The sequence below is a fragment of the Prionailurus bengalensis genome, chromosome B2 (assembly GCF_016509475.1).
Source record: "Prionailurus bengalensis isolate Pbe53 chromosome B2, Fcat_Pben_1.1_paternal_pri, whole genome shotgun sequence".
NCBI lineage: Eukaryota > Metazoa > Chordata > Mammalia > Carnivora > Felidae > Prionailurus > Prionailurus bengalensis.
Genome location: NC_057349.1, coordinates 28,553,018 through 28,580,624, shown reverse-complemented (window position 1 = coordinate 28,580,624; position 27,607 = coordinate 28,553,018). Strand labels below are relative to the sequence as shown.

The window sequence follows — 27,607 nt, the reverse complement described above, 5'->3', positions numbered from 1 at the left end:
CAATTCTCTGAGCCATAAAAAAGCACTTGTCCCTATTTTGCTTAAGTTTTATTATCCTCTAGCACTTATATGCTTCCCTGAGCCATGTCACTTGAGGGACAGCAGAAAGTATATTTGGCTGGGAGGAAGAACTGGCCATGGTTAAATTAAAGGGCAATGAAGCCAGACAACTCCGAGTGTGACACATCCTGCTCTTACCAGCCTTGTAGTCTTGAAGTCACGAATTTCTCTCCTAGGTCCTGATTTCCTCATCTGTGAAATGGACATAATACCTTCTAGCTCATTAGGTTGTCATAACACTATTGGGAAGGCTAAATGAGATAATTTGGTACAATGTCTAGCATCTGGTAAGCCCCCAACAAGTAGAGAATTAGGTGGACAGCTGATAAATGCTTTCTGACAATGATTAGGCAAATATAAGGTAAACTAAAATTTAAGTATGTATTTTGTGTGTTAAAACTATATATATAAAAGTGATACAACTAATGAAAATGCTGACATAAAGATGCTTAGGGGAAAAAATGACATCTAAGTTATATCTTGTATTAAAGACATTTTTTTTGAGAATCCAACCTAATGTCTTATTTTTTATTTTTTTAATATAAAATTTATTGTCAAATTGGTTTCCATACAACACCCAGTGTTCATCCCAACAGGAGCCCTCCTCAATGCCCATCACCCACTTTCCCCTCCCCCCACCCCCCCATCAATCCTCAGTTTGTTCTCAGTTTTTAAATGTCTCTTATGGTTTGGCTCCTTCCCTCTCTCTTTTTTTTTTTCCTTCCCCTCCTCCATGGTCTTAAGTTTCTCAGGATCCACAGAAGAGTGAAAACATATGGTGTCTGTCTTCCTCTGTATGACTTATTTCACTTAGCATCACACTCTCCAGTTCCATCCACGTTGTTATAAAGGGCCATATTTCATTCTTTCTCATTGCCACGTAGTATTCCATTGTGTATATAAAGCACAATTTCTTTATCCATTCATCAGTTGATGGACATTTGGGCTCTTTCCATAATTTGGCTATTGTTGAAAGTGCTGCTATAAACATTGGGGTAAAAGAGCCCCCATGCATCAGCACTCCTGTATCCCTTGGGTAAATTCCTAGTAGTGCTATTGCTGTCATAGGGTAGATCTATTTTTAATTTTTTGAGGAAACTCCACACTGTTTTCCAGAATGGCTGCACCAGTTTGCATTCCCACCAACAGTGCAAGAGGGTTCCCGTTTCTCCACATGCTCACCAGCATCTATAGTCTCATTTGTTCATTTTAGCCACTCTGACTGGCATGAGGTGATATCTCAGTGTGGTTTTGATTTGTATTTTCCTAATGAGGAGTGACGTTGAGCATCTTTTCATGTGCCTGTTGGCCATCTGGATGTCTTTTTTAGAGAAGTGTCTATTCATGTTTTCTGCCCATTTCTTCACTGGGTTATTTGTTTTTCGGGTGTGGAGTTTGGTAAGTTCTTTATAGATTTTGGATACTAGCCCTTTGTCCAATATGTTCTTTATTGGATTAATGTTCTGTGCTAGATATTTAAAATAACACAAACATTCAGGCTTGCAGATTTGTAATTTAGTTCATAATCATGTTAAATATAATAGTTACCAGGCTTAGGAAAAACAATATATTTTCTGTATATTTCTTAGTAAATTTTATGGAGCAAATTTGTAGAAATTAAACTTTTACTTCCAGTTAGTATGATTTCCCCCATACACCAAATGAACCAACATAACAACACTGAATTATTTTAATTTTTTTTAATGTTCATTTATTTTGGAGAGAGAGAGCGAGAGAAAGAGAAAGAGAAAGATGGAGTGTGAACAGGAAAGGTGCAGAGAGAGAGGGAGACATGGAACCTGAAGCACGCTCCAGGCTCCGAGCTGTCAGCACAGAGCCTGATGCGGGGCTTGAACTCATGAACTGCCAGATCATGACCTGAGCCGAACTCAGACTGAGCCACCCAGAAGCCCCAGCACTGACTTATTTTAAATGATACTGTACTTGGCTATACTGTACTCTAAAATTACTTGTATTAGTGTGGATCCTGAGAAACTTAACAGAAGACCATGGGGGAGGGGAAGGAAAAAAAATGGTTAGAGAGGGAGGGAGCCAAAACATAAGAGACTCCTAAAAACTGAGAACAAACTGAGGGTTTATGGGGGGTGAAAGGGTGGGGTGGGTGGGTGATGGGTATTGAGGAGGGCACCTGTTGGGATGATCACTGGGTGCTGTATGGAAACCAATTTGACAATAAATTTCGTAATAAAAAAATTAAAATTACTTTTATTAGTAAATATATTAATTTCCACATTAAAAAAGGGGACTCTGCGACATCCACAGAAAAATTTGAGAACCATGACATACAGCCTGCAGGTAAGAGAATTACTCAGTTTTCTGAAGCAACTGGTATGATGCAGCTAGGTAGGGGAAGCTGACTTTGAAAGAGGTCATGGTGCCCTGCACCTATTCTGGTAAATGAAGTCAACATCGAATGTAGGACAAATGGCACGAGGTGCATCAGCAGTTCCTACTGCCTGGTAACAGAGGAACATCTTTAAATCTTCAGAAAACATAGACTCTGCCAGAGCAGTGTTCTTTTAGTTACTGAGCAAGATGCTTCAAAGGGTAAGGAGCAGTGGAGAGAAAAGACATTACCAGAGGGGGAAGGAGTCAATAGCAGTGGGCAGGAATGCCAGCTGTCACCAGGGGACCTGGCTTGTTCTTTAGGAGGCAGTGAAGGCTGTGGCTATTCCCACCAGCACCTACTGGGGTATCCAAGTTCCACCGCAGTAACAACGGGGTCCTCAGTGACAGGCAACACATTGACATGAAAGGACACATTAAATTATGAGTGAATGCAACAAAGAAAGGCTACACACTGAAAGGTGCTTAATGTTTATTAGCGCAGTGAGAAATAAAAATCAGGCAGAAAAATACAAAGTTAACTCATGGACATCTGGGCACAAATAATCTACCCCAAATATAACATTTTCTTAAGCAGACGGCAAATTTTCTAAAAATCCACTTGAGTTAGGAGAGTGAGGTATTTGTATTTTTAAGTACAGATGTACAGTTTAGGACAGTTAAAGTTCCAAAGATGTCTAAATATAACTTTCTAAATCTCTTCTTACCAATGTCTCCATGTGCCTTGGAAGCTAGAGACACTAAAATCTGGTATATGAGACACTGAAGAATGCCTTTGTTACATCATATGCCATCTTGAAGCACTCTCTGGAAAGGTATCTCTTCCTGTAGCATTAATCATGCAACATCTAGCTAAGAATATATATATTTAAAGGTATTTTAAAGCCATACAGGGCCTAATGTAATAAAAATGACAAAACAAATTACTGCTCGGGCATTTCAAACAAGGTCATTTTGGTTGAAATAAAACATATACCAACGTCTTTCTAAGCTACCAATTTGGGGAAAAGAGACAGAGATTGCAAACCTAATGCTTTATATGCTAATACCTGTAGCACACTTAACAAAGTAATAATAATTTATTACTTTTTATCTTTAGACTGCCCTTACTGTGGAGGTATTTATGTTTTCATCATAGTTGAAGAAGCAGCTTGGAAACAGGTGAGCTGCAAATGCATGCTACTCTTGAACTTGTTCAGCAGCTCTTCCAGTAACCTGCAAGGAGGAGAGGCTATTTTACAACCTGGCAGAGTGAAGGTTGCCTAGCAACATAAGAAAACATTTGGGGGAGCCAACTGCCTAGTTTTAGCTTCTACTTGTTGAAAAGTTATTTACATATGGATTCTTAACTCAATAACAGAAGTAAATTAATCAAAGAAGTTAATCAAAAGGAATACACACACACACACACCTGTATATTTATATATAAAAATCTCCCTCCTGTCTCCTTTCCCTAGATTAATTAGATTTCTCCCTTAAAACACATTAATGTTTGCACCTGCATTTTTTTTTAAAATTCACTTAAAAACTATATACACTAAAATGTACTCTTTTTGGCATACAGTTCTATTGGGCACAGAATAGTTCCATCACCTTCCAAATTCTCTCGTGTTGCCCCTTTGTGGCCACCTTTCTCTTCATCCTGACCCCTCACCAACTAACAGTCTATTGTCTGTTTCTCCTATTTTGCAGTTTTGTCTTTAACAAATATTAGAGAGTGGTAAACTCAGGTGGTGAATTAAGCACCAGAAGAGTAAGGGCTAGTTCTAATTCCACTGGGTAAATCATTCTACTACTTGATAATCAATTTCTTTAACTGGTTTGATGTATAATTTTAGGGCCAGAAATCTTAGAGTGCATTTGGTTCAGAAGAAGCAACCAAGAAGTGCGTTTAATGACATTGGGGTCAACAGATTATTTCATGGGTTTAACAATGCTCAAAATTGTCTCCATGTGACATTTTCCTCCCATTTTCCCAGACTCATGTGTTCTCTCTGCCTTCTGAGTTTCTATAACATTGACCTATGCAAAATTACAGAGCTTACACCAAGGTTTTCATGTCTATAGACTGATCAGCCAAATGCAAAGGCAGGTGGACTTCAGTTATGGTTAGTGAAGGAACAAAGACCTACATTGTTTCCGCTGCTTCAGTCTAGGGTAAGTTGAGCATTTATGAAATTTGCCTGGCCTACATTTTGTCTCAGGTAATAATTTCCTGTTTTATGAGTAGCAAAGTTTAAACTCTGACCAAGACCATTAACATAGTATTACTGAAACATATACAACTTTTTTATGTCATGTGTACAAATTTACTTTCTATTGCTGAGCTACTCAAAAGAAAAAAATCATCAAGTGCTGCATTTTATCATGCTGTCCTTTTTACATTTCTCTAAGAATTATCTTCTTAAAAATGTAAGGCAATAATACAGTTTACTGAGTGAGTCAAAATAAACTTTCTTAAAATGTTTTCTGTATTAGTCACTTAAAGCAAGAAAGGAACTAATTTCTGAACTGTCATAAACCCAGGGGAAAGGTTTTATCTTATTCTGTCACTTCAGAGACAAGCCAGGTACAGCATACTATCAAAGGCTATTAAGTACAAATCATTACCTATACAAAGAGTACTTTTAGGTAACAAAATCTCATTCAACACATCTTAACTGGCTCTTGAAAACAGTATATAGTACTTACTTTTTATCTGCTCCACTTGAGAGCTGAGGCAGAGCTTCCAAAGCCTGTTTAAAACTAGACCTGGAACACAGAGAAGCAAAATTTAAGTCGAAAAATTTCATATTTCTATGGGGAATTAAGAGCATCATTAAAAATTCTTAAGCATATCTTAAATATAAAGAAACCAGTATAAGCTAGTGAAGCATGTAAAAATATGAGAAAAAGTAAAAGTGAAAAACAATAGAAAAAGTAAAAGTAAAAGTTGAGGGTACAGGGTATAGTTCCCACACAGAGGCCTTGTAGGAGTAGGGTCAAAAACTCAACTATGAAATGAAACAGAAAAGCTAAAAGAGACTGATTTTTACAAAAGATGCTACTTTAATGAGGGCTTAATGTGGACATGTTTAATTTTTAAAAAGTCTTTTGAAAACAAAACTGAAGTGTTAAGCAACTGGTAAGAAAGGAAGGAAACTAAGTAGAAATAGGGATGGTCTTGATTATACAAATGGGGCATTTACAGTATTGACATGTACAGGGCCTGATTAACAGCCAATCTCTTACAATAACTAAACATGGTCTCTGGCATTTAGTTATTATTATATTTAAAATTTGTAGAATAAGTAGAGATTGACTGATTGATTTTAATTCAACATCACTTCTTTTCATAAAAAACATAAAAAGTACAAATTAAAAAAACACCAACTTGGTAAGCTTAACTATTTAAAACAGAAAGTACCAAAAAAGTTTCTGCATCAAATAAAAAGCATTTTAGGGGAAATTATTTGGTAGTAACTTGTACTTGTCACTAAGTAATACTTTTTAACTTCTTATCTCTTCTTCTTTTATAACTTGTTGACCATGGTAAAGAAATTAATTTTTCTTGACTTTAAGGTGGTTTTTAATTTTGTTATTATAAAAACAGATCCTCATCATTGTACCAGTAAATATACTTTTGAGCAATGTTTCTCCTATTTGGGGCAAATATCACAGTAACAAATAGACTACAAAGTCCCAACAGATTATAAAAACTGGTATTGGGAAGCTTCAGTTGTTCTTGATTAAGGCAAGGGATGGGTTACAGCTTGTGGGGACACCTAGCTCCCTTTCCAAAATGACTTTCCTCTTCCCTGATGTAGAGAGGAGGGTCTGCTGTTATCACCTTGTTTCCTGTAAACCTTTTCTCACTCAATCAAAAAAATGTAATGCTATTATTTCTTTATTTTTACATTATGACAATAATGATGATGATGAAGAGGATACCATTAATTATTTGTAATGCACCAATAGTTTAGAAGGTAACTTGGCATATTTTTTCATTTAATTCCCCTAAAACTTTGCCTAGAAAGTATTTATTATCTTTCTTTTATAGATGAGGCAGTTAGGCGCTAAAAGGTTAAATTAGTAGGAATAAATATCTAGGTACTTACACAAAGCATGCACCCACATCAAATTTGGACTGAGTGCCCTCTATCATCTATTACTTAACACTTTGTGTAGAAAAATGATGGCTGGGAAAAGGAATCATTAAATAACTAACATGGGAACCATCCAGAAATGTCTTCTGGTCAGCCATCATGAATAAGAATAAGAAGCTAAGTTCAATTCATTAGGAAAAACTTTTTAAATGTCCTTAAACATTTTATTTGTATACTACTTGTATTCTCAGGCATATTAACAATATAACCCAGTTTTTCCTAAGTAATATTGCCAATGGAATAAACAATTTTGTATAGGCAAGTAGTTACTGATGTTTCAGTTCACCTACTGATATTTCGATGATAGGAAATCCTGACTTTCATTCAAAACAGCTAAAAATTATCATCAAATTTCCACTACAAAAATTTTCAGAGAAACCACAAGGCTTCCTCTTATGCTGATATTTACAGTCTTTAAATTGTCCCTCAGAGTCTGCTATGAATAGAGTAAGACTCAATTCTCATTTTCTCATTTTAAAAAGAAGTATATAATGCTCTGCTATATCATTTATGAGACTGAGATTTATCTTAGTGAATGAAAAACATAAAATCATACTACATATTTCTTCTTTTATATTATGCTACAAAGAACCAGTATTAGGAGTCATTGGCTTATTATGCTTTTTAGGTAAAAATTAATCAAATATAAACTTTATCACATCGCAATCATGAGCACTCTGATTAGTTATCTTTACAAAGATAAGCTTTATTTTTAGTGAAGCACTCATAACAAGAATGTTAAGCATCTCACTTGCTTTCAGGTGTCAGGTGAACAGCCACAGTATCCCTCAAAGCACAGATTTCAAGCCGTGCCTGAAGATGAGAAAAGGACAAGTGACAATATGGAACTGTATCAATTATTAAATTGAAACAAGTGATGTGGGGACAGTCTTTAGACTGCTTATTACTGCAGGGACAGGGTTGACAGAAGACTACTGCCATGTAGTTTTACCCCCCACCTGCCATGGTGACTGTTAGTTATGAACAGATTTCCTAAAACACTCCACAGAAATCAGGTATGATAAAATATTATTTTACTGAAAATTAAGTTAGAGTCAAGTATGCCTGTGTGAAGGCAGAGAGCCAGATACCTTATTATAAAAAGTTCAACCTGTCCAGGTGTTTTCCCACAATCTGTATTTTCTACCTAACTAGTAATTTTTCCTTTAGTCTGCTTGTTGAGAGGAAGCAAAATTTGAAACACTATCCCTGGATTATAACCCCACACCACAGATTTAAGGAAGTGGATCAGTTTACTTCCTTACACCTATGCTCTTTTGGGCACACTGACTTTAATCTCAAAAAACTAAGATACAGCTCTGCAGATTCAATGCAATGTCTATTAAAATCACAGCCGGCTTTTGTTTGTTTGGTGGTTGTTTCTTTTACAAAAACTGACAGGCTGATCCAAAACAGACAAAACCATTTTGAAAAAAGAATACACAAATAGAGAAACACTTTCTGATATCAAAACTTACTATAAACCTACAGTATTTAAGATAGTGTGGCACTGTTATATGGGCAGAAATACAGATCAGTAGACTAGGAGTGAGTGTCCAGAAAAAAACCCTTAACATTTATGATCAATGGATTCTGACAAGGGTGCTGAGACCATTCAATGGGGGAAGGAACACGTTCTTCAACAAATAGTGCTGGGAAAACTGGATAGCCACATGCAAACGATTGAACCTGGATCCCTTTCTTTTTTTTTTTTTTTTTTTTAAATTTTTTTTTTTTTAACATTTATTTATTTTTGAGACAGAGAGAGACAGAGCATGAACAGGGGAGGGGCAGAGAGAGAGGGAGACACAGAATCGGAAACAGGCTCCAGGCTCTGAGCCATCAGCCCAGAGCCTGACGCGGGGCTTGAACTCACGGACCGCGAGATTGTGACCTGGCTGAAGTCGGACGCTTAACCGACTGCGCCACCCAGGCGCCCCCTGGATCCCTTTCTTAACACAAAGATGAACTCAAAATGGATCACAGACATAATGGAAGGGACAAAATTCTGAAACACATAGAAGAGAGCAGGAGTAAGTCTTTGTAATGTTAGGCTAGGCAAGCCTTCTTAGAAACGATATCAAAAGTGTAAGCAATGAAGAAGGAGGGGAAGATGGCAGTGGAGTAAGAGTACCCTGGGCTCACCTCATCCTACGAATACAACTAGGTAACTATCAAATTATCCTACATACCCCAGAAATTGACCTGAAGACTGGCAGGACAAACTCTAAAAATAAAGGTAGAGAAGAGGCCACATTGAAGAAGATAGGAGGTATGCAGATGTGGTTTGAGAGAGAAACAGATTGTGGCCACCATGGTCACAGAGAAGGACAAGAAACAGACTAGCATATAGGAGAGTGCACAAGGAAAAAAAAATTCCCATAGCAATTGGCTTGGAAAGTGAGAGGGCCCAAATTTCGTGAGCTCTTGGAATAGGCAAAGCTTACAGCCTAAGTTTTGTAAAAGGTCAGCAGGAGTTGGGAGATGGTAGCAGTGTATGAAGACTCTAGGCTCACCTTATCACATGAATACAGCTAGATAACTACCAAATCATCTTAAATACCCCAGAAACTGACCTAAAGACTGATGGAAAAAACTCCACAATTAAAGGTAGAGAAGAGGCCACATGCAAAAGGGCAGGAAGTGCAAAGATGTGGTGTTGAAGACATATCACGGCAGCTGCAGTGGGGAGGGAGCCACAGTCACAGAGAAGGGCAAGAGATAGACATAAGGAAAATAAATCCCCATTGCAATTGGAAAAGAAAGTGAGAGGGGCCGAATATTGTAAGTTCTTGCAACCAACAGGGTGGAAAGTCTAGAGTTTTAAACAATGGACTTGGCTGGGACAGAGTCCACAGGGCACTGTGCTGCTCTTAGAGAGAAGGAAGGAAACAACCTTGACACAGCATGGAAACAGTGATCTGAAAAGCACATGGGGCACACAGTGGGGAGGCTATTTGCTCATCATGAAGCGTGTCCCAGGAGATAGTGTTCACAAAGAGACCCGCTCAAGGGAACAAAGGAACTGGCAAGCACCATTTCCCTCCCTTGCCCGTCAGCATAAGCACAGGACCACCTGTGGGAACCAGCACAGCACCACACTCACTACCTAACTTGCTTCATCAAGCCCTGTCCCCCAAGCTCCTGTGGAACTGCCTTCCCAGTCACACTTAGCTCAGTGATGGCATGGTAGGTCCCCTCCCCCAGAACACTGGCCCCAAAACCTGCCAACACAATGTCTCTCCAATCAGGAGTTTTGCCCAGCCTCAGTTCTGGCAGTGATGGTGACAGGTGTCATATTATAAGCAGACCAGAGCACACCTAGTTAAAATGTGCCACATGCAGGCCAGGGGCCACACATTGCCCACAAGAGGCAAAGAGCCACTTGCAACAACTGGCCTGAAAGATAAAGTGGCCAGAACAAAATAGCAGAGCACACGCAGCACACACTGGAGACACTCCTGGAAGCACCAGGCCCTAGAAAACAGGAGACACTACCCAGCAGGGCACTGACCTCTTCCAGGTAAGGCCATTACTCTCAAGAACAGGACCATAGCTGATTTTCCTAACACAGAAAAAGGCACAGCGACTTAGGAAAAATTAAAAGACAGAAATTTGTCTCATGAAAGAATAGGACAAGGCCACAGCAAAACATAAGTAACATTCCTGATGGAGTATTTAAAGCAATGATCATAAAGATACTCCCTGGACTTGAGAAAAATAGAAGGCATCAGTGAGACCCTTAAAATGAAGATAAAAAAAGAACCAATAAGAGATGAAGAGTGCAATAAATGAGATTAGAAACATGCTAGATGGAATGAATAGTAGGCTGGAAGAAGCAGAGGAATGAATTAATGACCTAGAAGACAGAGTAATGAAAAGTAATCAAGGTAAACAAAAAGAGAAAAAGAAGTATGCAAAATAAGAATAGACTTAGGAAACTGAGTAACTCCATCAAACATAATAACATTTGTATTATAGGAAATCAAGAAGAAGAAGAGAGAGAAAAAAGGGGACAGAAAATTTATTTAAAGAAATAGTAGTTGAAAACTTCCCTAATCTAGGGAAGGAAACAGATATCCAGATCCAGGAGGCCCAGAGATTCCCCAACAAATTCAACAAAAGCAGACCCATACCAAGATATATTGTAATTAAATTGGCAAAATACAGTGATAAAGAAAAAAAAAATTAAAGCATCAAGACAAAAGAAGACAGTAACATACAAGGGAAACTCCATAAAGCTAGCAGGGAATTTTTCAGCAGAAGCATTGCAAGCCAGAAGGCAGTGGCATGATATATTCAAAGTGCTGAATGGGAAAAATCTGCAGCCAACAATATTCCATCCAGAAAGGCTATCATTTAGAACAGAAGAAAAATAGAGGTTCCCAGAGTTTGTGACCACTAAACCAGCCATGCAAGAAATAGGAGACTCTGAGTGGAAAGGAAAGACCAAAAATTACAGTATGAAGATAGGAAACATAAGAGTGGCAAAAAGGAATATTTCTGTAAAAAAAATCAGTCAATGAACTCATAAAATAAAAGGATTTGACATATGACACCATATACCTAAAGTGTGGGGAGGAGAAAAGAGTGGGTTCAAACTTAAACAACCATCAACTGAACATAGACTTTTATATGCACAAGATGTTATACACAAACCCAACGGTAACCACAAATCAAAAACCACTAATAAATTTTCAAAGAATAAAGAGAAAGAAATCCAATGATATCACTAAAGAAAACCAGAAAATCATGAAAGAAAGATCAGAGAAAATCTTCAGAAGACAACCACAAAACATGAAATAACATGTCAATAAATACATATCTATCAGTGATTACTCTGAATGTAAATGGACTAAATGCTCCAATCAGAAACACTGGGTGACTGAATGGAAACAAAACAAAACAAAACAAACAAGATCCTGCTGTCTACGGAGACTAGAGAGACTCATTTTAGATCTAAGGATACATGCAGATCGAAAGTGAGAGGATGGAGAAACATCTATCATTCATATGGATGTCAAAAAAAGTGTCAGCATAGCAATACTTATACCAGACAAAAATAGACTTTAAGACAAAGACTGTAACAAGGGACAAAGAAGGATAGTATATAATAATAGAGGAGACAATCCAACAAGAAGATGTAACAATTCTATATATTTATGCACCCAATATGGGAGAAACCAAATACATATAACAGTTAATAACAAAATAAAAGAACTAATTGATAATGATACAGTAACAGTAGAAGACTTTAACATCTCATTTACATCAAATGGATAGGTTATCTAAATACAAAATCAACAAGGAAACAATGGCTTTGAATGATACACTGGACCACATGGATTTACAGATATATTCAGAACATTCTCTCCTAAAACAGCAGAGTACACATTCTTCTCAAGTGCACATGGAAGATTCTCCAGAATAGATCACATATTAGCCCACAAAACAAGCCTCAACAAATTCATAAAGATCAAAGTCATATGATGCATCTTTTCTGATCACAATGGTATGAAACTATAAGTCAACTACAAGAAAAAAACCTGGAAATAACACAAATATATGGTGTTAAATAACATTCTATTAAACAATGAATGAGTCAACCAGGGTCAAAGAAGAAATAATAAAGTACATATAACAAAATTAAAATGAAAACACAACAAGCCAAAACCTGTGGAATGCAGAAAAAGCAGTCATTAACAGTGAAGTATACAACAACACAGGCTTACCTCAGGAAGCAAGAAAAATCTCAAATAGCCTAAATATACCTAAAGGAGCTAGAAAAAGAACAACAAACAAAACTGAAAACCGGCAGAAAATGGGAATTAATAAAGATTAGAGTAGAAATGAATGATATAGAAACTTTAAAAAAAAAAAAAAAGAACAGATCAATGAAACCAGGAACTGGTCTTTTGGGGAAAAAAAAATCAATAAAATTGATAAACCTCTAGCCAGACTTATCAAAAAAAAAAGACTCAAAAAAAAATCACAAATGAGTGAGAAGAAATAACAACCAACAGCACAGAAGTACAATTATAAGGGAATATTATGAAAAACTCTATGCCAACAAATTGTACAGCCTGGAAGAAATTGTTAAAGCCATCGGGGTCAAACAGTATGATACTGGTATAAAAACAGACACATTGATCAATAGAACAGAATAGAAAACTCTGAAATAAACCCATGACCATATGGTCAATTAATCTACGACAAAGCAGGGAAGGAAAGAATATCCAATGTGAAAAGAACAGTCTCTTCCACAAATAGTGTTCAGAAACTGGATAGCAGTCTCTGCTATCACTATTCCACAAATAGTGTTCAGAAAACTGGATAGCAACATGCAAAAGAGTGAAACTGGACCACTTTCTTATACCATACACAAAAGTAAATTCAAAATGGATTAAAGACCTAAATATGACACCTGAAATCAAAGCATCCTAGAAGAGAACACAAGTTGTAACTTCTTTGACATTGGCCATAGTACACATTTTGTACATGCGTCTCCTGAGGTAAGGGAAACAGAAACAAAATAAACTATTGGGACTACAAAATAAAAAGCTTCTGGAGAGAAGGAAACAATCAACAAAACTAAAAGGCAACCTTACGGAGTAGGAGAAGATATTTGCAAAGACATATCTGATAAAGGGTTAGTATCTAAAATATATTAAAAAATTATACAACATCTAAAAAACACTCTAATTAAAAAATGGGCAGAAGACATGAACAGACATTTTTCCGAAGAAAACATAGATATGACCAATAGGCACATGAAAAGATGGTCAATATCACTGATCACTGGGGAAGTGGAAACGAAAACTACAATGGGGTAACACTTCACATCTGTCAGAATGGCTAAAATTAACAACACAACAACAGGTGTTGACAAGGATGTGGAGAAAAAGGAACCCTTGTGCACTGTTGGTGGGAATGCTAACTGGTGCAGCCAATGTAGAAAACAGTATGGAGGTTCTTCAAAAAGTTAAAAATAGAACTACCCTATGATCCAGCAATTACACTACCTACTGGGTATTAACTGAAAGAATACAAAAACAGAAATAAAGAGATATGTGCACCCTGTGTTCACTGTGGAATTATTTACAATAGCCAAATTATGGAAGCAGCCCAAATGTCCACTGATTGATGAATGGATTAAAAAGATGTGGTATATATATACAATGGAATATTATTCAGTCATAAAAAAGAATGAAAGCTTGGCATTTGCAATGACATGGATATAGCTAGAGTATTATGCAAAGCAAAATAAATTCAGTTGGAGAAAGACAAATACCATATAATTTTACTCATATGTGGAATTTAAGAAACAAAACAAAGAAGCAAAGGAAAGAGAGAGAGAAATAAAAAAAACAGACTCAAGTATAGAGAACTGATGATTGCCAGTGGGGAGAAGGTGGGCGATGGGTTAAATAGATGATGGGGATTAAGAAGTGCACATGTCATGATAAGCACTGGGTGATGTATGGAATTGGTGAATCACTATACTGTACACCTGAAACTAATATAACACTGTATTTAACTGGAATTAAAATAAAAACTTTTTTAAAAGGTAAAAGCAACAAAAGAAAAATTGATAAATTAAACTTAAAATTAAAAACTTATGTGCGGTGAACTATAGCATCAAGAAAGTAAAAAAACAACCCACACAATGAGATACCCTTGACATACACTAAGATGTCTATAATCAGTAACATAAGGTAGTAACAAGTATTGGTTAGGATGTGGAGAAATTGGAATCTTTATGCATTGCTGTTAGGAAAGTAAAATGGAACAGCCAGTTTAAAAACAGTCTGTCAGGGGCACCTGGGTGTTTCAGTCAGTTAAGCTTCTGAATCTTGATTTTGGCTCAGGTCATGATTTCATGGTTCGGGAAAACATGTTGGGCTCCGCACTGACAGCAAGGAGACTGCTTAGGATCTTTCTATGGTCCTCCCCTGCTCATGCTCTTCCCCTCTCTCACAAAATAAATTAATAAACTTTAATTTAATAAATTTAAATATATATTATATATATATAAATATATATAAATATATAATAAATATATTTAATTTAAAAATAATTTTAAGACACTCAAGCAATTCATCAAAAGATCAAACATAGGGTATCCATATGACCTAGCAATTTCCCTCCTATGTATATACCCAAGAGAAATTAAAACACATAAATACGTTTATGTGAAAAAGTAGAAAATAACCCAAATGTCCATCAAATGATGAGCAGATAAAGAAAATGTGGTATTTTTATACAATGGAATATTATCCAGTCATCAAAAGAAATTAAGTACTGGTATATGCTGCAATATGTGTGCACCTTCAAAACATTATGCTAAATGAAGGCAGCCAGTTACCAAAAGTCATATTTGTGGGACTCCATTTGTATGAAATTTTTTGAATAGGCAATTCATTGGGATAGAAAATCACGGAGAAAGAAACCAGAATGCTGCTTGTCTGTGGATGGGAAGGGTGGTTGTAAAGACAGTGGAAAGCGGCTGCTAATGGGTTCAAGGTTTCTTCTAGGGTGCATTGTTCTGAAGTTGAGTGTGTTGATGACTGTACAACTCTGTGAACACAATAAAAAAAAAATCACTGAACTGTGTGCACTTTTACCTTGTAGACAACACAACACTCATCTACCTTGTGGCAGATTTATCTGCGTAAAACTTAAAAAAAATTTTTAAAATGTTTATTTATTTCTGAAGGAGAGACAGACAGAGCATGAGTGGGGGGAGAGGCAGAGAGAGGGAAGGAGACAGAATCTGAAGCAGGCTCCAGGCTCTGAGCAGTCAGCACAGAGCCCAACGCAGGGCTCAAACTCACGAACAGTGAGATCATGGCCTGAGCTAAAGTCAGATGCTCAACCCACTGAGCCACCCAGGTGCCCCATATCTTGCATAAAACTTTTAAGAAAACAAAACAAAACAAAACAAAACAAAACAAAACAAAACAAAACAAAACATGGTAATCTAAAGCTTAAACTTCTTTGCGATCTTGAAATGACTTTACATGCAGATCACTTGTTTTCAGAGCTCCTGAAGAGGCTCTGAATGACAACCACATTACACACCTTCTACCTTTGACTCAGGCATCCACAGTGTGTATAATGTTCAGGAGACTATTAAAAAGAGATAGCTGTGGGGCACCTGGGTGGCTCAGCTGGTTAAGCATTGGACTTTTGATTTGGTCAAGATCTCAAGATTCGTGAGTTCGGGCCCTGCCTGTGTCAGGCTCTGTACTGACAGTGTGAAGCCTGCTTGGGATTCTGCCTCTTCCTCTCTCTGTCCCTCCCCAACTTGTAAATAAACTGAAAAAAAAAAATTAAAAAAAAAAGTAAAAGAGACAGCCCTTATTCTCCAGGAGTACATAAAACATAAAACAATGGTAAGAGAAATTTTGTAAACAATCAAGATAAATGCTGATTTATATAAGACACAGTATATTCAGTAAAACTTTTTCTGCTTGGAAAGCAGTTGTTTGGTTTCATTTTTCAGTGCTTTAGAAGCCTAGAAAATAGTTTGTAACTAGAAAGCATGCACATGACAGTTTGTCTCTATTGTTGATACTCTATATATTGAAACAGATCTACAAAGAGAATATCAAAAAGTAAAAATAAAGTAGAACTTTTAGTTGAATATTGCAGAAGGATTAAATCACTTTAAAACTAATCTTCATGCCCAAATTGTATTCAAAGTGATAGGTATTTTAAATTAATCTATGAATTATGTGAACTATAAAAGCTGTGGTTATTTATAAAATATACATAGAAGTGTACACCAGAAAATGTCATGTTAAAAGATCAGCTAAAATCACCAAACTGTCATCCCATTCCTCTTTAAACTGGCTCTCAGGAAGGTTCTGAAGATTGAGGTATGGGCCCTTTATGTAAGTGATTATTACAGGTTAACTTGTAGTCCTTCTGAATTATCTGCTCAATAGAAAAACAGTCTAACACAGGGATTCCCAATGGGAGAGGGGGAAATGGGGGGTTTAGACTCACTTGAACTTTTCCAATATAGAAATGACTGCCTAATTCCTAGGAAGTATTAGAATATTAGAAGTTGGAACAGTCATGGTGGTCAGCAGTCTCCTGGACATGTATTTATCAAAAAAGTTCTCTAGCTAAATATGGTACCTCTTCCTAACCCTTCCCTGCTAGTTTTGAGAGAATTTAGCCAACAGGCCCTCCCTAGTTAATCTCAACCACCCAGAGGAAAGCACTATCCTGAGACTTTTTCCACCATAGATAGTTTTATCTATTTGAGAATTTCATGTGAATGAACCCCATACAGTATATGAGCTTTTGTGTAAGGCTTCCTTCACTCAGCTGAATGCTCCCGAGATTTATCCAGGTGGTACCAGTAATTCTGTCCTCTTTAATGCTGAATAGCATTTGGTTTTATGAACATATCACAGTTTGCTTATTTTACTGATGAATACCCGGGCTGTTTCCAGCTTTTGGCTATTTTGTTTTCAGCTCTCTTGGTTAGTTTTTTTTTTTTTTAAAGTAAGAGGTTTTCTTTTCTATGTACATATATATATATATATATATATATATATATACATATGTATAGATATACATATGTATATTTGTTTATTTTCTAAATATAATTTATTGCCAAGTTAGTTAACATACAGTGTATACAGTGTGCTCTTGGTTTCGGGACTATATTCCTATGATTCATTGCTTACATACAACACCCAGTCAGTGCTTATCCCAACAAGTGCCCTCCTCAAAGCCCATTACCCATTTTCTCCTTCTCATGTGCCCCCCACCACCAACCCTCAGTTTGTTCTCTGTATTTGAGAGTCTCTTATGGTTTGCCTCCCTCCCTCTCTGTTTGTAACTATTTTATCCCCTTCCCTTCCCCCATGGTCTTCTGTTAAGTTTCTAAAATTCCACATACGAGTGAAAACATATGGTATCTGTCTTTCTCTAATTTATTTCACTTAGCATAATGCCCTCCAGTTCCATCCACATCGCTGCAAATGGCAAGATTTCATTCCTTCTCATTGCCAAGTAGTATTCCATTGTATATATAAACCACATCTTCTTTATCCATTCATCAGTTGATGGACATTTGGGCTCTTTCCATAATTTGGCTATTGTTGATAGCGCTGCTATAAAACATTGGGGTACATGTGCCCCTACAAATCAGCACTCCTGTATCCTCTGGATAAATTCCTAGTAGTGCTATAAGAAAGAGCTTTTCTTGTCACTGTACTATTTTACCGTCCCAACAATTCGTACGATCTCTAATTTCTCTTCAGTCTTGCCAACACTTGGTATTTTTAAGTCTTTAATTTTCTTCATCATGGTGGATATGTAATGGTATATTATTGTAGTGTTAATTTTCATTTCTCTGATAACCAATGATGTTGACCATCCTTTCATGTACTGATTAACCATTTCTGACTCTTCTGGAAATTGAATTACATGTATGCTAGACCTTTCGACATTGTCCCAGTGGTCTCTGAAGTTGCATTCATTTTTTTCTAATGAGTCTTTTCTCTGTTCTTCAAATTTGGTAATTTCTGTTGATGTACAAATTCACTGACTTTCTCTTTTTTCTATTCTGCTGTTATTCACATCTAGAAGACTTCAAAAAAATCATATTCTGTATTTCTCCATTCCAGAATTCCATTTAGTTCCTTTTTTAGGGTTTCTATTTTTCTGCTGAGATTTCCTATCTATCTATTCATTATGAGTATGGATAGTCACGTTTACATCACTGAATAGGGCAGCTTTAAAGTCCTTGTCTTCAAATTCCAACAACTGCAGTATCTCAAGATTGGTCTCAGTTGATTGTCTTTTCTATTAAGAGTGGGTCACATTTTCCTGTTTTATCTTGTTTGTGCCTTAAGTATATTTGGATTGTTTCCTGGACACCGTCAATAATGTGACTGGAGATTCTGGATTCTTTTTTTTTAATATGAAATTTATTGTCAAATTGGTTACCATACAACACCCAATGTTCATCCCAACAGGTGCCCTCCTCAATGCCCATCACCCACTTTCCCCTCCCTCCCACCCTCCATCAACCCTCAGTTTATTCTCAGTTTTTAAGAGTCTCTTATGGTTTGGCGCGCGCTCTCTCTCTCTCTCTCTTTTTTTTTTTTTTTTTGAGACTCTGGATTCTATTACATGACCCTGAAGAGGACTGATCTTTGTTTCATTCATTTTAGCAAGCAATTAACTTATCTGGATTCAAACTGAAAACTCTCAGCTCTTGGGCAAGCACTTCAATTCTTACTTCAATTCTTCTAGTCTAACTGGGCTGGTTGGAGTAGAGTTTAATCACGCATGTGTAGTTCAGGGGTCAACCTGTGATTTAGGCAGTGTACATACAAAATTTGTGGTTTTTGTTTTCTGCTCTCTGGGATACCACCCTCACTTTTCTGTAACTGTGGTTGCTCTGAAGCCTATTCTTCAAGCCAGAAAGATAGCAGGTTTTGTGAAGTTTTAGGCATCTGTTGGCCTGTAGGCTAAAATTTGTAAAAAGTGAAAAATTCCCCAAGTACCATTTCTTCTAGAATCACTCACTAATGGTCATTCTCTAATATCTTCAGGTTTTTGTTTTTACACCTTTTATTCTTAAATATTATTCAAGATTATATTATCTGTAGGGAATTGGTTGACAGAAACTTCCTCAGCCACTACTGGAAGCAAAACTTCCAGTACTTTTTATTTTCTTATTTATTTTTATTTTTTTATTTTTTAATATGAAATTTATTGTCAAATTGGTTTCCATACAACACCCAGTGCTCATCCCAACAGGTGCCCTTTAAAAGCGCAATTGTAATGCTCTAAATCACTGCAGTTCATAGGTAGCAGGTAACTCTCCCTATGCATGAACACCTTTCCTATTGTCAATTTGGTTATATGCATACCAAGACGTATTTGGTTTATAGAAGTTATAATTGTTATTATAACTATGTAATTTAAATAACTACAACATAAAACCAATGGATTATGAGTGTGAAGAGACTTGTCATTTCTATGAAAACTGCACTGAATGGTTTGAAAAGATTTATTAAAAGTTAAGTTGCTAAAAATTCCTGTGAAACTGGATGTAGTGAAGACAGCTGCAAACTAAAAAAAAAAAAGTCACATAACTTTAGAAGGAATCTGCATTCAGAAAATTTCACAAGAGTTGTTAAGATCTTGCTCTACTCACAGAAACAGAAACTCTAAAATTTGTAGACAATGCATGGGTATGGTATGGCTTATGCAATAGAAAAGATGTAGATCTCCAATTGGTAGATTCACAAACACCTGTCTGTATATAAGACTGATGACTACAAATACATTTTATATGTTTTAAATGAAATAAAAGTTCAACATGGAACTGAATGATTTTGGTACCTGTAATGCTCCATTTTTGCTGAAGGATGAAACACACTGCATCAGTCGACTTAGCTCTTCAGAAACTGCTTCCACCACCTTGGATAGAACTCGAGGTACCAATTCTTTGGAAATAGTGAACACCTGATGGAAGGGTTTAAAGTAAGAGCAAATGATGTGTTATAGGAACATTTCCTGACTTGAATTTGTTAAAAACAAAGAGATGCACAAAACAAAATAACTCACAGGCCTTCTAAGCCATATTTTTAAAGGATCACAATTATGAATGAAAGGAAGATACAGACAGAAGATACAGTTGTACTAAGTGATTAATGGCAAAAACTAATCCTCTAAAAATATATAGGCAAATATAATTTTGAAAGGTGTTGTTGATGTTGACAAACTAAAAATAGTTTCCAAGATTTCATCTTCCTCTTGCCCTTTTCACAAAAGGAAATATTATAGAAATTATAGAAATAAAATTATAGAAATTTAGAAATATGAAATTATAGAAATAAAAACACACTGTGTCAGTTTTTTTACCACAATTAAAAGAAAAACATATGGGGTCAGACTCTTCTTAGATCGAAACAAACACCGTATCAACTGGGCACATTATTGCATATTGGACAACAAAGTCCCCAATTTTATTGTTTGCCGAATTTCATATGTGTTTCCTTTCATTTGACAAAAAAGATTATTTTTAAACTTTGAATCTTGGTATTTTCAGAATAAGAACTATTATATTTGAAAATGTAGTGAAACATTTTACTATGTTGATTTATAAATTTGTCAAGTTAAGATCATGTGGGAAATAGTAAATAAACATTATGAATGAAATTCTACTTCCAGTCACTGGGATAAATTAGAAGGGGGTTTGAAAACCCTCATACAAATCATGGTTACTTATAGTGGACATTAATAAAAGCTGCCTCTTTAGGAATTACTGTCATCACTAAAAGGCATACATATTTTGCAATTCCTCTGACTACCACCTGTTCATCTACCACAGAAATGCTTTCACTGAGTGATGATTTAATTTATACTCTAATTTTATTGGAAGCTAACATAACAAAAAAGCATTTGTATATCTTTGATGATAAAATCATTAAGAATGTATGTGATAAATTCTTGCTGGAGTTAAATCATATATATAATACTTCCATAGAAGAATGTGTATGTTTTCCTTTACTAAGAAATGAAAACATAACATACTACGTTTCTCTTTGTGCTCTAGCTGCTTCAAACTTAGAGACAAATTCAGGAACAAGATAGCATTCTCTGTTTCCTTTGGTTACTCTTTTGCTTTAGCCTTGATTATCCATGTTTTCCAGTTTATCTTGACAACCTCTGATACTTTTTGATGAAGACAGTGGTATAAACTAAATACACCTACATCAGATGCATGCAGCTTAAAAGGCACTCAAGCAACAGTGGAAATTATCTAATGATAACATCTTTGTGGGCCTTATTTTATCTGGTCACCAATCTGTGTATGAGCCATAACCACTCTGAAAGTACTGGCAAAGCAGTGAGTAATGGATTGTGAAATTATAGAATTCGTAGTCATAGTGGTGATAATGGTGGTAGCTGTGCCTCTTTTGATGTTCCTTAGAAGAGTCCTTCTAAGAAGGACGTTAACAAAGGATGTTAATGTAAACCTTAAGATGATAATGCTTCAAGTGAGGGCAAGTTTTAGCATGAACCAGAAGCATCAACATCCACATGTACCTAAGTCAGTCACTGATAGGAAACCATGCACCTGCTTCCTAACCTCGGCCTGCCCTTTCAGCCTATCTTTCTAATAAGTCTAGTTTTCTGGATTCCCAGCCACTATGTAAGAACACATTGCCACGTGAATAAGACACCAAAGCTTATTTGTATTCTGGTTAAAAAGAGGTTAATGAATTTTGCAAGATAAGGGATTTAATATTCCTTCCAAACCAAGGTGAAAAAAACAATCTCTCTTCTCCTTACCTTTTGAACATTAATGGATTTAGTTTTAAACACAATTTCAGAAAAAAAAAAACTCTCATAGTAAAAGCACATGCGTGTGTGTGCATGTGTTAGAGTTGTGTTTTATTTATACCCAAGATATATTCTGAAGGGAAAAAAGACTACCAGAAAAACCATCAAATTTGCCTCTTTGTGCTGTTTTCCAGTTACCCATATTTCTTAAGAACATCTAATGACAGCTTACCTCTGCGTGCACAGCAATTATATTCACCAATGCTTCTTTTAAATAGTTTCTGACACCTGAAATCAAGAAGAGGGAGGGAAAAAAGGCATTTAATGGAAAAAAAGCTACCCACCTCCCTTGACGGCATTACTGTGCACTGTACTACTGCCTTAGAGTTTTCTAAGGAGAAACAGAAAGTAACACTATCACTGTCTATTTCCTTTGAGAACCAAATGGTATTAAGGACTATTTTTGTTCAGGTTAAAAAAAAAGTTAAACATTTTCTTTCATTGTTTCTCTGTAACTGATGGTCAGTCTGCTTCAAAACTGAAATTTAAAACTGTCCTTCAGTTTCTTTATATACATGTTTCTTCATTTGTGTGTGTGTGTGTGAGCGCGCTCACCTACCTGGTACACACATACATTAGCAGATCAAAAAAGAAAAGACAAAAGGAAGATATTTACTAAAGCTTATAGAAGCTACATATCTATTATAACATTTTACTTCCAAAGGTAAAAGTTAACTTATACAGGCTATTTTGATCTTAAAAAATTACTTCTGGGAGAAATGTCTGACAAAAATCACAAACTGATTTTGTAAAGCAAGTTAAAGGTTAGTCAAAATACAAGATTTAAGGACAGTAAAGAATTAACAAATACTACTTCACTCAAAAGTAGGCACTCAATAGCAGGTGTGTGCAAGATTTAGTAGTGCAGGAGTCTGAAGTCAGTTTTGTCGCCTACAAGCTATGACTTTCGGCAAGAAAACTGGGAGCCCAGGTTTCTTTCCCATTAAAAAGTGTAAGAACAGTACCTATCTTGCAGGCTTGTAGTGAGGATTATAGGAAATAATGCATGTGATTGGTCCAGGTACCCACAGGGCTCATTAAGAACTTTCAATTATCATTATTTTGCAAGAAAAAAAAATGTGAAAACAAGAAGCTGGTTTACTTTAATTCCAAAGAAATTATTTTTACTTGGAGTGGAATATTATTTCAGAATGCCTTCTAGAATTAATTGCAAATATTGAGAATTCCTTTTATACCAAAACAGAGAAAATTCTCTATTGTAAAATCATGGATGTTAACAGTAACAATGTTACAGTGTTAAGGAGAGTCTTTTCCCATTATGTCATCTAAGCTACTGATGATTTAGAAAGGTTGAGAATTTAAAAGCCAAGAACTATAACCAACTTTCTGAATTGACAGTTTTAGATTCTAAATGTATAACTAGTTTTTGATTCTGTCATATGCTATAGTTTTAAATAGGCACACTATTTTTCTTTTAAGAAGCCAATTTATATATACTTTGGAATATGGAGAGGTTCAGGTATTCTATTTTTCTGGTGGAAAAATTAAGAAATCTGTTGAAGAGTAAACAAATATAATCCAGAAATTAGTTGAAATTAACTAATTGCAAGGTAACAAGTCTTATCTGGGAGGTAAGCGAGGAAAATATAAGGAACCTATTATAAGTGAAAGTGAAATAAACTACCTTGTGCTGAAGACCAGAAAAGCTTTCTTCCTCTAAGAGGAAAGGCATACCACAGAGTTGTTCCCTTGGATTGTTTACCTGCTACAGTCAGAGCAACAGGGAGACCTGGGTGTGACATCTGTCTCTGATGACTATGATCACCTCAGTCAGTATGCCTCATCTTGTTCCTTGCTCTCTGGATAGTTCTTTCAAAGTGAGTGGAGGAAAGCAGGGAAGGGCTCTCTGCTTCCTGAGTTCATAATCACTGTGCTCAGGTCAAGAATTTTTAAATTGCAACCCTGTAAAAGACTAGCTCGTATATCTCTCTGTCTGTCTGTCTGTCTCTCTCTATCTCTATAGATATATAGAGAGAGACAGACACACACATACACGCCATGTATATAGTTACTAAAAATAGAAGCATAATCTTAGGCCATTGATGATATAAGGAACTTAAGAAATTCAACAGTTTCAGGACGCCTGGGTGGCTCAGTTGGTTGAGTGTACGACTTCAGCTTAGGTCATGATCTTGCAGTTCGTGGATTTGAGCCCCCTGTTGGGCTCTGTGCTGACAGCTCAGAGCCCGGTGCCTGCTTTGGATTCTGTGTCTCTCCGTCTCTTTGCCCCTCCCTCGCTTGCACTTTGTCTCTCTCTCTCTCTCTCTCAAAAATAAATACTAAAAACATTAAAAAAAATTAAAAATAAAGAAGAAATTCAACAGTCTCTGCTCTTGGTGAAAACCAGGATCCTGTCAATGCATATGAACAAATGTCAAGAGGTTGGGTGCTAGAAATGTTCTAGCAGTGATGACTAGAAATGTGAGGGCAATTTTTAACTTCTAAAATTCTTCAATGTAAACGTGGGGCCAGAATGCTGACTAAAAAGCAGAAAATTAAACTTAGAATAAAGTAAGCCAGTGTCACATGCTATCAACTCAACTCCCACTCTGACCCTGATAGGAAAAACATTTCCTGGCAAGAACCCATCAGACTGGAGCATTACTAATAAAATACCCTGTAAAAGACATAAATCTAAATTACTCAATATAATTCTAAAGGCAAAGCTGTGAATAATAAGAATAAAATCACAGGACACTTTCCACCATCAGAACTATATTGCTGTTAATAAAAAAAATATGAAAACAAAATCAAGCTTCCTGTTTTAGGTTGACCACAGGTTTCACAAGGATAGTATGCTAAAAGGAACACACAGCCTCAACCGTAACAAATTGAGAAAAAACAAAAACAAAAACAAAAACAAGAACCTGTATTTCTTGGAGACTTACTTTTTTTTGAATAGAGAAAATGAAATAATACCCCCCCCCCCCACCAAAAAATAAAACAACAACTGCTTCAAGGAATAAGTGGTAATGTTGGAGGGAAAAGGGAGGAAAAAAGTTTCTGTCCCTAGGGATGAACAGAAAGAGAATTCCTGATCAAACCACATGTCAGGTCAGTAAGGGTTCAAAAAGATAACATTAAATTGAACGCATATGAAAAATACATGCTAACTTAGAGGAGGAGATTTGTGAAATATTATTATAACCTTCCAAAGCAATGTATATGCTGGTGTTAAGAACTTAAAAAATTTAAAAATATGAAAATAAATGATTGTCTCTCTCTAAAAAGCTACCCATTGTGTTAAATACAGAGATAAGTATTTTTTACTGCATATTGGGCTGAAATTGTTGTTAGTTCTAAGGGAATGGCTAAAAGTTCTCATTCATTCATTTAACATCAATTTGTTGAGATTCTACTTCATGGTGGACTCTGATAGGCACACAACAGATTTAGTGAGACATTAGGTCTTTCAAGTAGAATATGTGTATATCCCCAGTACGTGTAAGACCCCAAAGTGCTTAGCTGTTACGTTTTACCCTAATGTACTAGTATTCATATAGGTGTTTTAAGTTGTATGTAGCAAATCCATAGTATGAAAGGGTTTTATACTGTAAAACAAAATCTTTGTTTTATACTAATTTGTGAAACATTTACTTGTGATTTCCTTTTTGTCAAGTTCTTGAAAGGTTAAAGAATAGTATTTGGGAGGGGTGGAGGAAGGGCACTGGACCTAGAGACTAGACAGCGTCCGTGTCTAGAGACTGAGGTCTGAAGGTTCACAAACATGAAACAGATAAGATCTCTGTGATCTTCCTAGTTAAGAATTTCAATTCCTTTCTCTTTATTCCACTCAATAGCCAGTTATCAGCCTAAGGAGAAACAAAACCAGTATCACACCCTACACACTAGCCAACCTAGTACCTACCCTACTCACTCAGGGGTCTACACTGAGCCTTTCAGATGTGTTTCTAAAAAACTAAACATAGATTAACCCCTTGGTTTTAACTGCTTTTTGAGTTTTCTGGCTCAGTTGGTTGAGTGTCTAACTTCAGCTTAGGTCATGATCTCAGCCCGTTTAGTGTCCAACTCTTGATTTTGGCTCAGGTCATGATCTCACAGTTCATGAGATCAAGACCCATGTCAGACTTTACGCTGACAGTGTAGAGTCTGCGTGGGATTCTCTCTCTCCCTCTACCTCTTTCTCTCTCTTTCTCAAAATAAATAAATTTTTAAAAAGTGTTGCTCCAATTCTAGCTGTAGGAGGATGTCAATTCTTTCAAAGATCTGTACCCCCCCCCCCCAAAAAAGCCTATAACAGTGACAGGATGCCAGAGGTTGCCTCACTTGCTCATGTGGCACTATGTCAAAGGACCCCATCAAAACACAGGTGACAGAAGGTAGCAATCTTCTTTTGGGTGGCTAGACTGATCAATTTGCTCTTTTCTGACCTCAAAGAGGAAAGTACATGGAGATCATGACAAAAGGAGAGAAATACAATTACTCAGAGTTGAAAGAGAACAGATTTGGGTTTTGGAGAATGTAAAATTGGGTCTTCCCACTAACAGCTGAGCTAACTTCCTTGAATGGAACAGGTTAGATTTATAAAGCAAGAAAGAGGTAGTAAGGATGCCAAGAAAGATCCTAGAGCCATCAGAGAAGAGTTGTACATAAATTTTGTTATTAAATTGGCTGAGGCCTTGAAGTGGATGGCAGGGTTTAAAGGGACCGTGGTCATGGTACCTGGAGACAGGACCAGGATTTTATTTTAGGTTATGGTACTATTTTCAAAAGTTCCATGTCTATCACAAAGGGACCATTTTGTAGTTGATTTTGGTGGTATATGTTTCCTTCCGACTAGACTTTATTCTAATTTTAAGATTATTAACATTAATGGTTGATGATGACTTTTAAGTTCATTGAGGTAACAGAAAGAATACTCAATGTAAAGCCAGAAGACTTGGGATCAAAGTCCTGGCTTATCTATACATAATGATATGACCCTAGACAAAGATCAGTTCACCTTTTAGACAACTGCCTACTTTACAAAATGTAGACATTACAATGTCTGTTTTGCTATCAGAGCTGTTACAAAAATTTGATATATATTTATTTATTCCCTTATTCTTTAAATATTTTTTGTGTATCTATTATGTGCTAGGCACTGACAGGTGATGGTGTACAAAAGAGAGCAAAACAGAAATGGCCCCACCCTAAGAGAACTTATCTCCATGGTAGGGAGCACTTTGTAGATTACAGAACAGTACACACATTTCAGGTACATTTTTTTTTTTTAACAAAGACATAAATAGTTGGGTAATAGGTATGATAACTAGAAAAAGTACACCAATTTCTTTTTCTGAAACACACAGTGAGAAGATTGGACATTCTTTTTTTTTTAAATGTTTATTTTTGAGAGATAGAGCACAAGTGGGGGAGGGGTAGAGAGAGAAGGAGACACAGAATCTGAGGCAGGCTCCAGGCTCTGAACTGTTAGCACAGAGCCTGATGCGGGGCTTGAACCCATGAACCATGGGATCATGACTTGAGCCAAAGTCGGATGCTTAACCGACTGAGCCACCCAGGTGCCCCTGAAGATTGGACATTCTAACACATCATGACTGTCACCAGGCTGCAGCATATCCTAATTGTAGGTAAAGTTCTTTTGAGTGGCACCAGCGATCTCTGAA

The 27,607-nt window shown here is 36.4% G+C and overlaps 1 protein-coding gene across 2 annotated transcripts in view; it reads right to left on the bottom strand.

The window, feature by feature from the left end:
- Positions 1 to 2,882: 2,882 nt before the first annotated feature.
- The window catches only part of EXOC2 (exocyst complex component 2), a 277,442-nt gene continuing 252,717 nt past the window's right edge, over positions 2,883 to 27,607 (bottom strand). For both annotated transcript variants that reach the window (XM_043590966.1, XM_043590967.1), the window contains 5 exons: positions 22,129 to 22,184; positions 19,950 to 20,072; positions 7,324 to 7,385; positions 5,119 to 5,178; positions 2,883 to 3,642 (listed from right to left, as the gene is read on the bottom strand). In XM_043590966.1, coding sequence (XP_043446901.1) covers positions 3,549 to 3,642; positions 5,119 to 5,178; positions 7,324 to 7,385; positions 19,950 to 20,072; positions 22,129 to 22,184 — 395 coding nt within the window. In that variant the 3' untranslated portion in view covers positions 2,883 to 3,548. The remainder of the gene's footprint in view (positions 3,643 to 5,118; positions 5,179 to 7,323; positions 7,386 to 19,949; positions 20,073 to 22,128; positions 22,185 to 27,607) is intronic.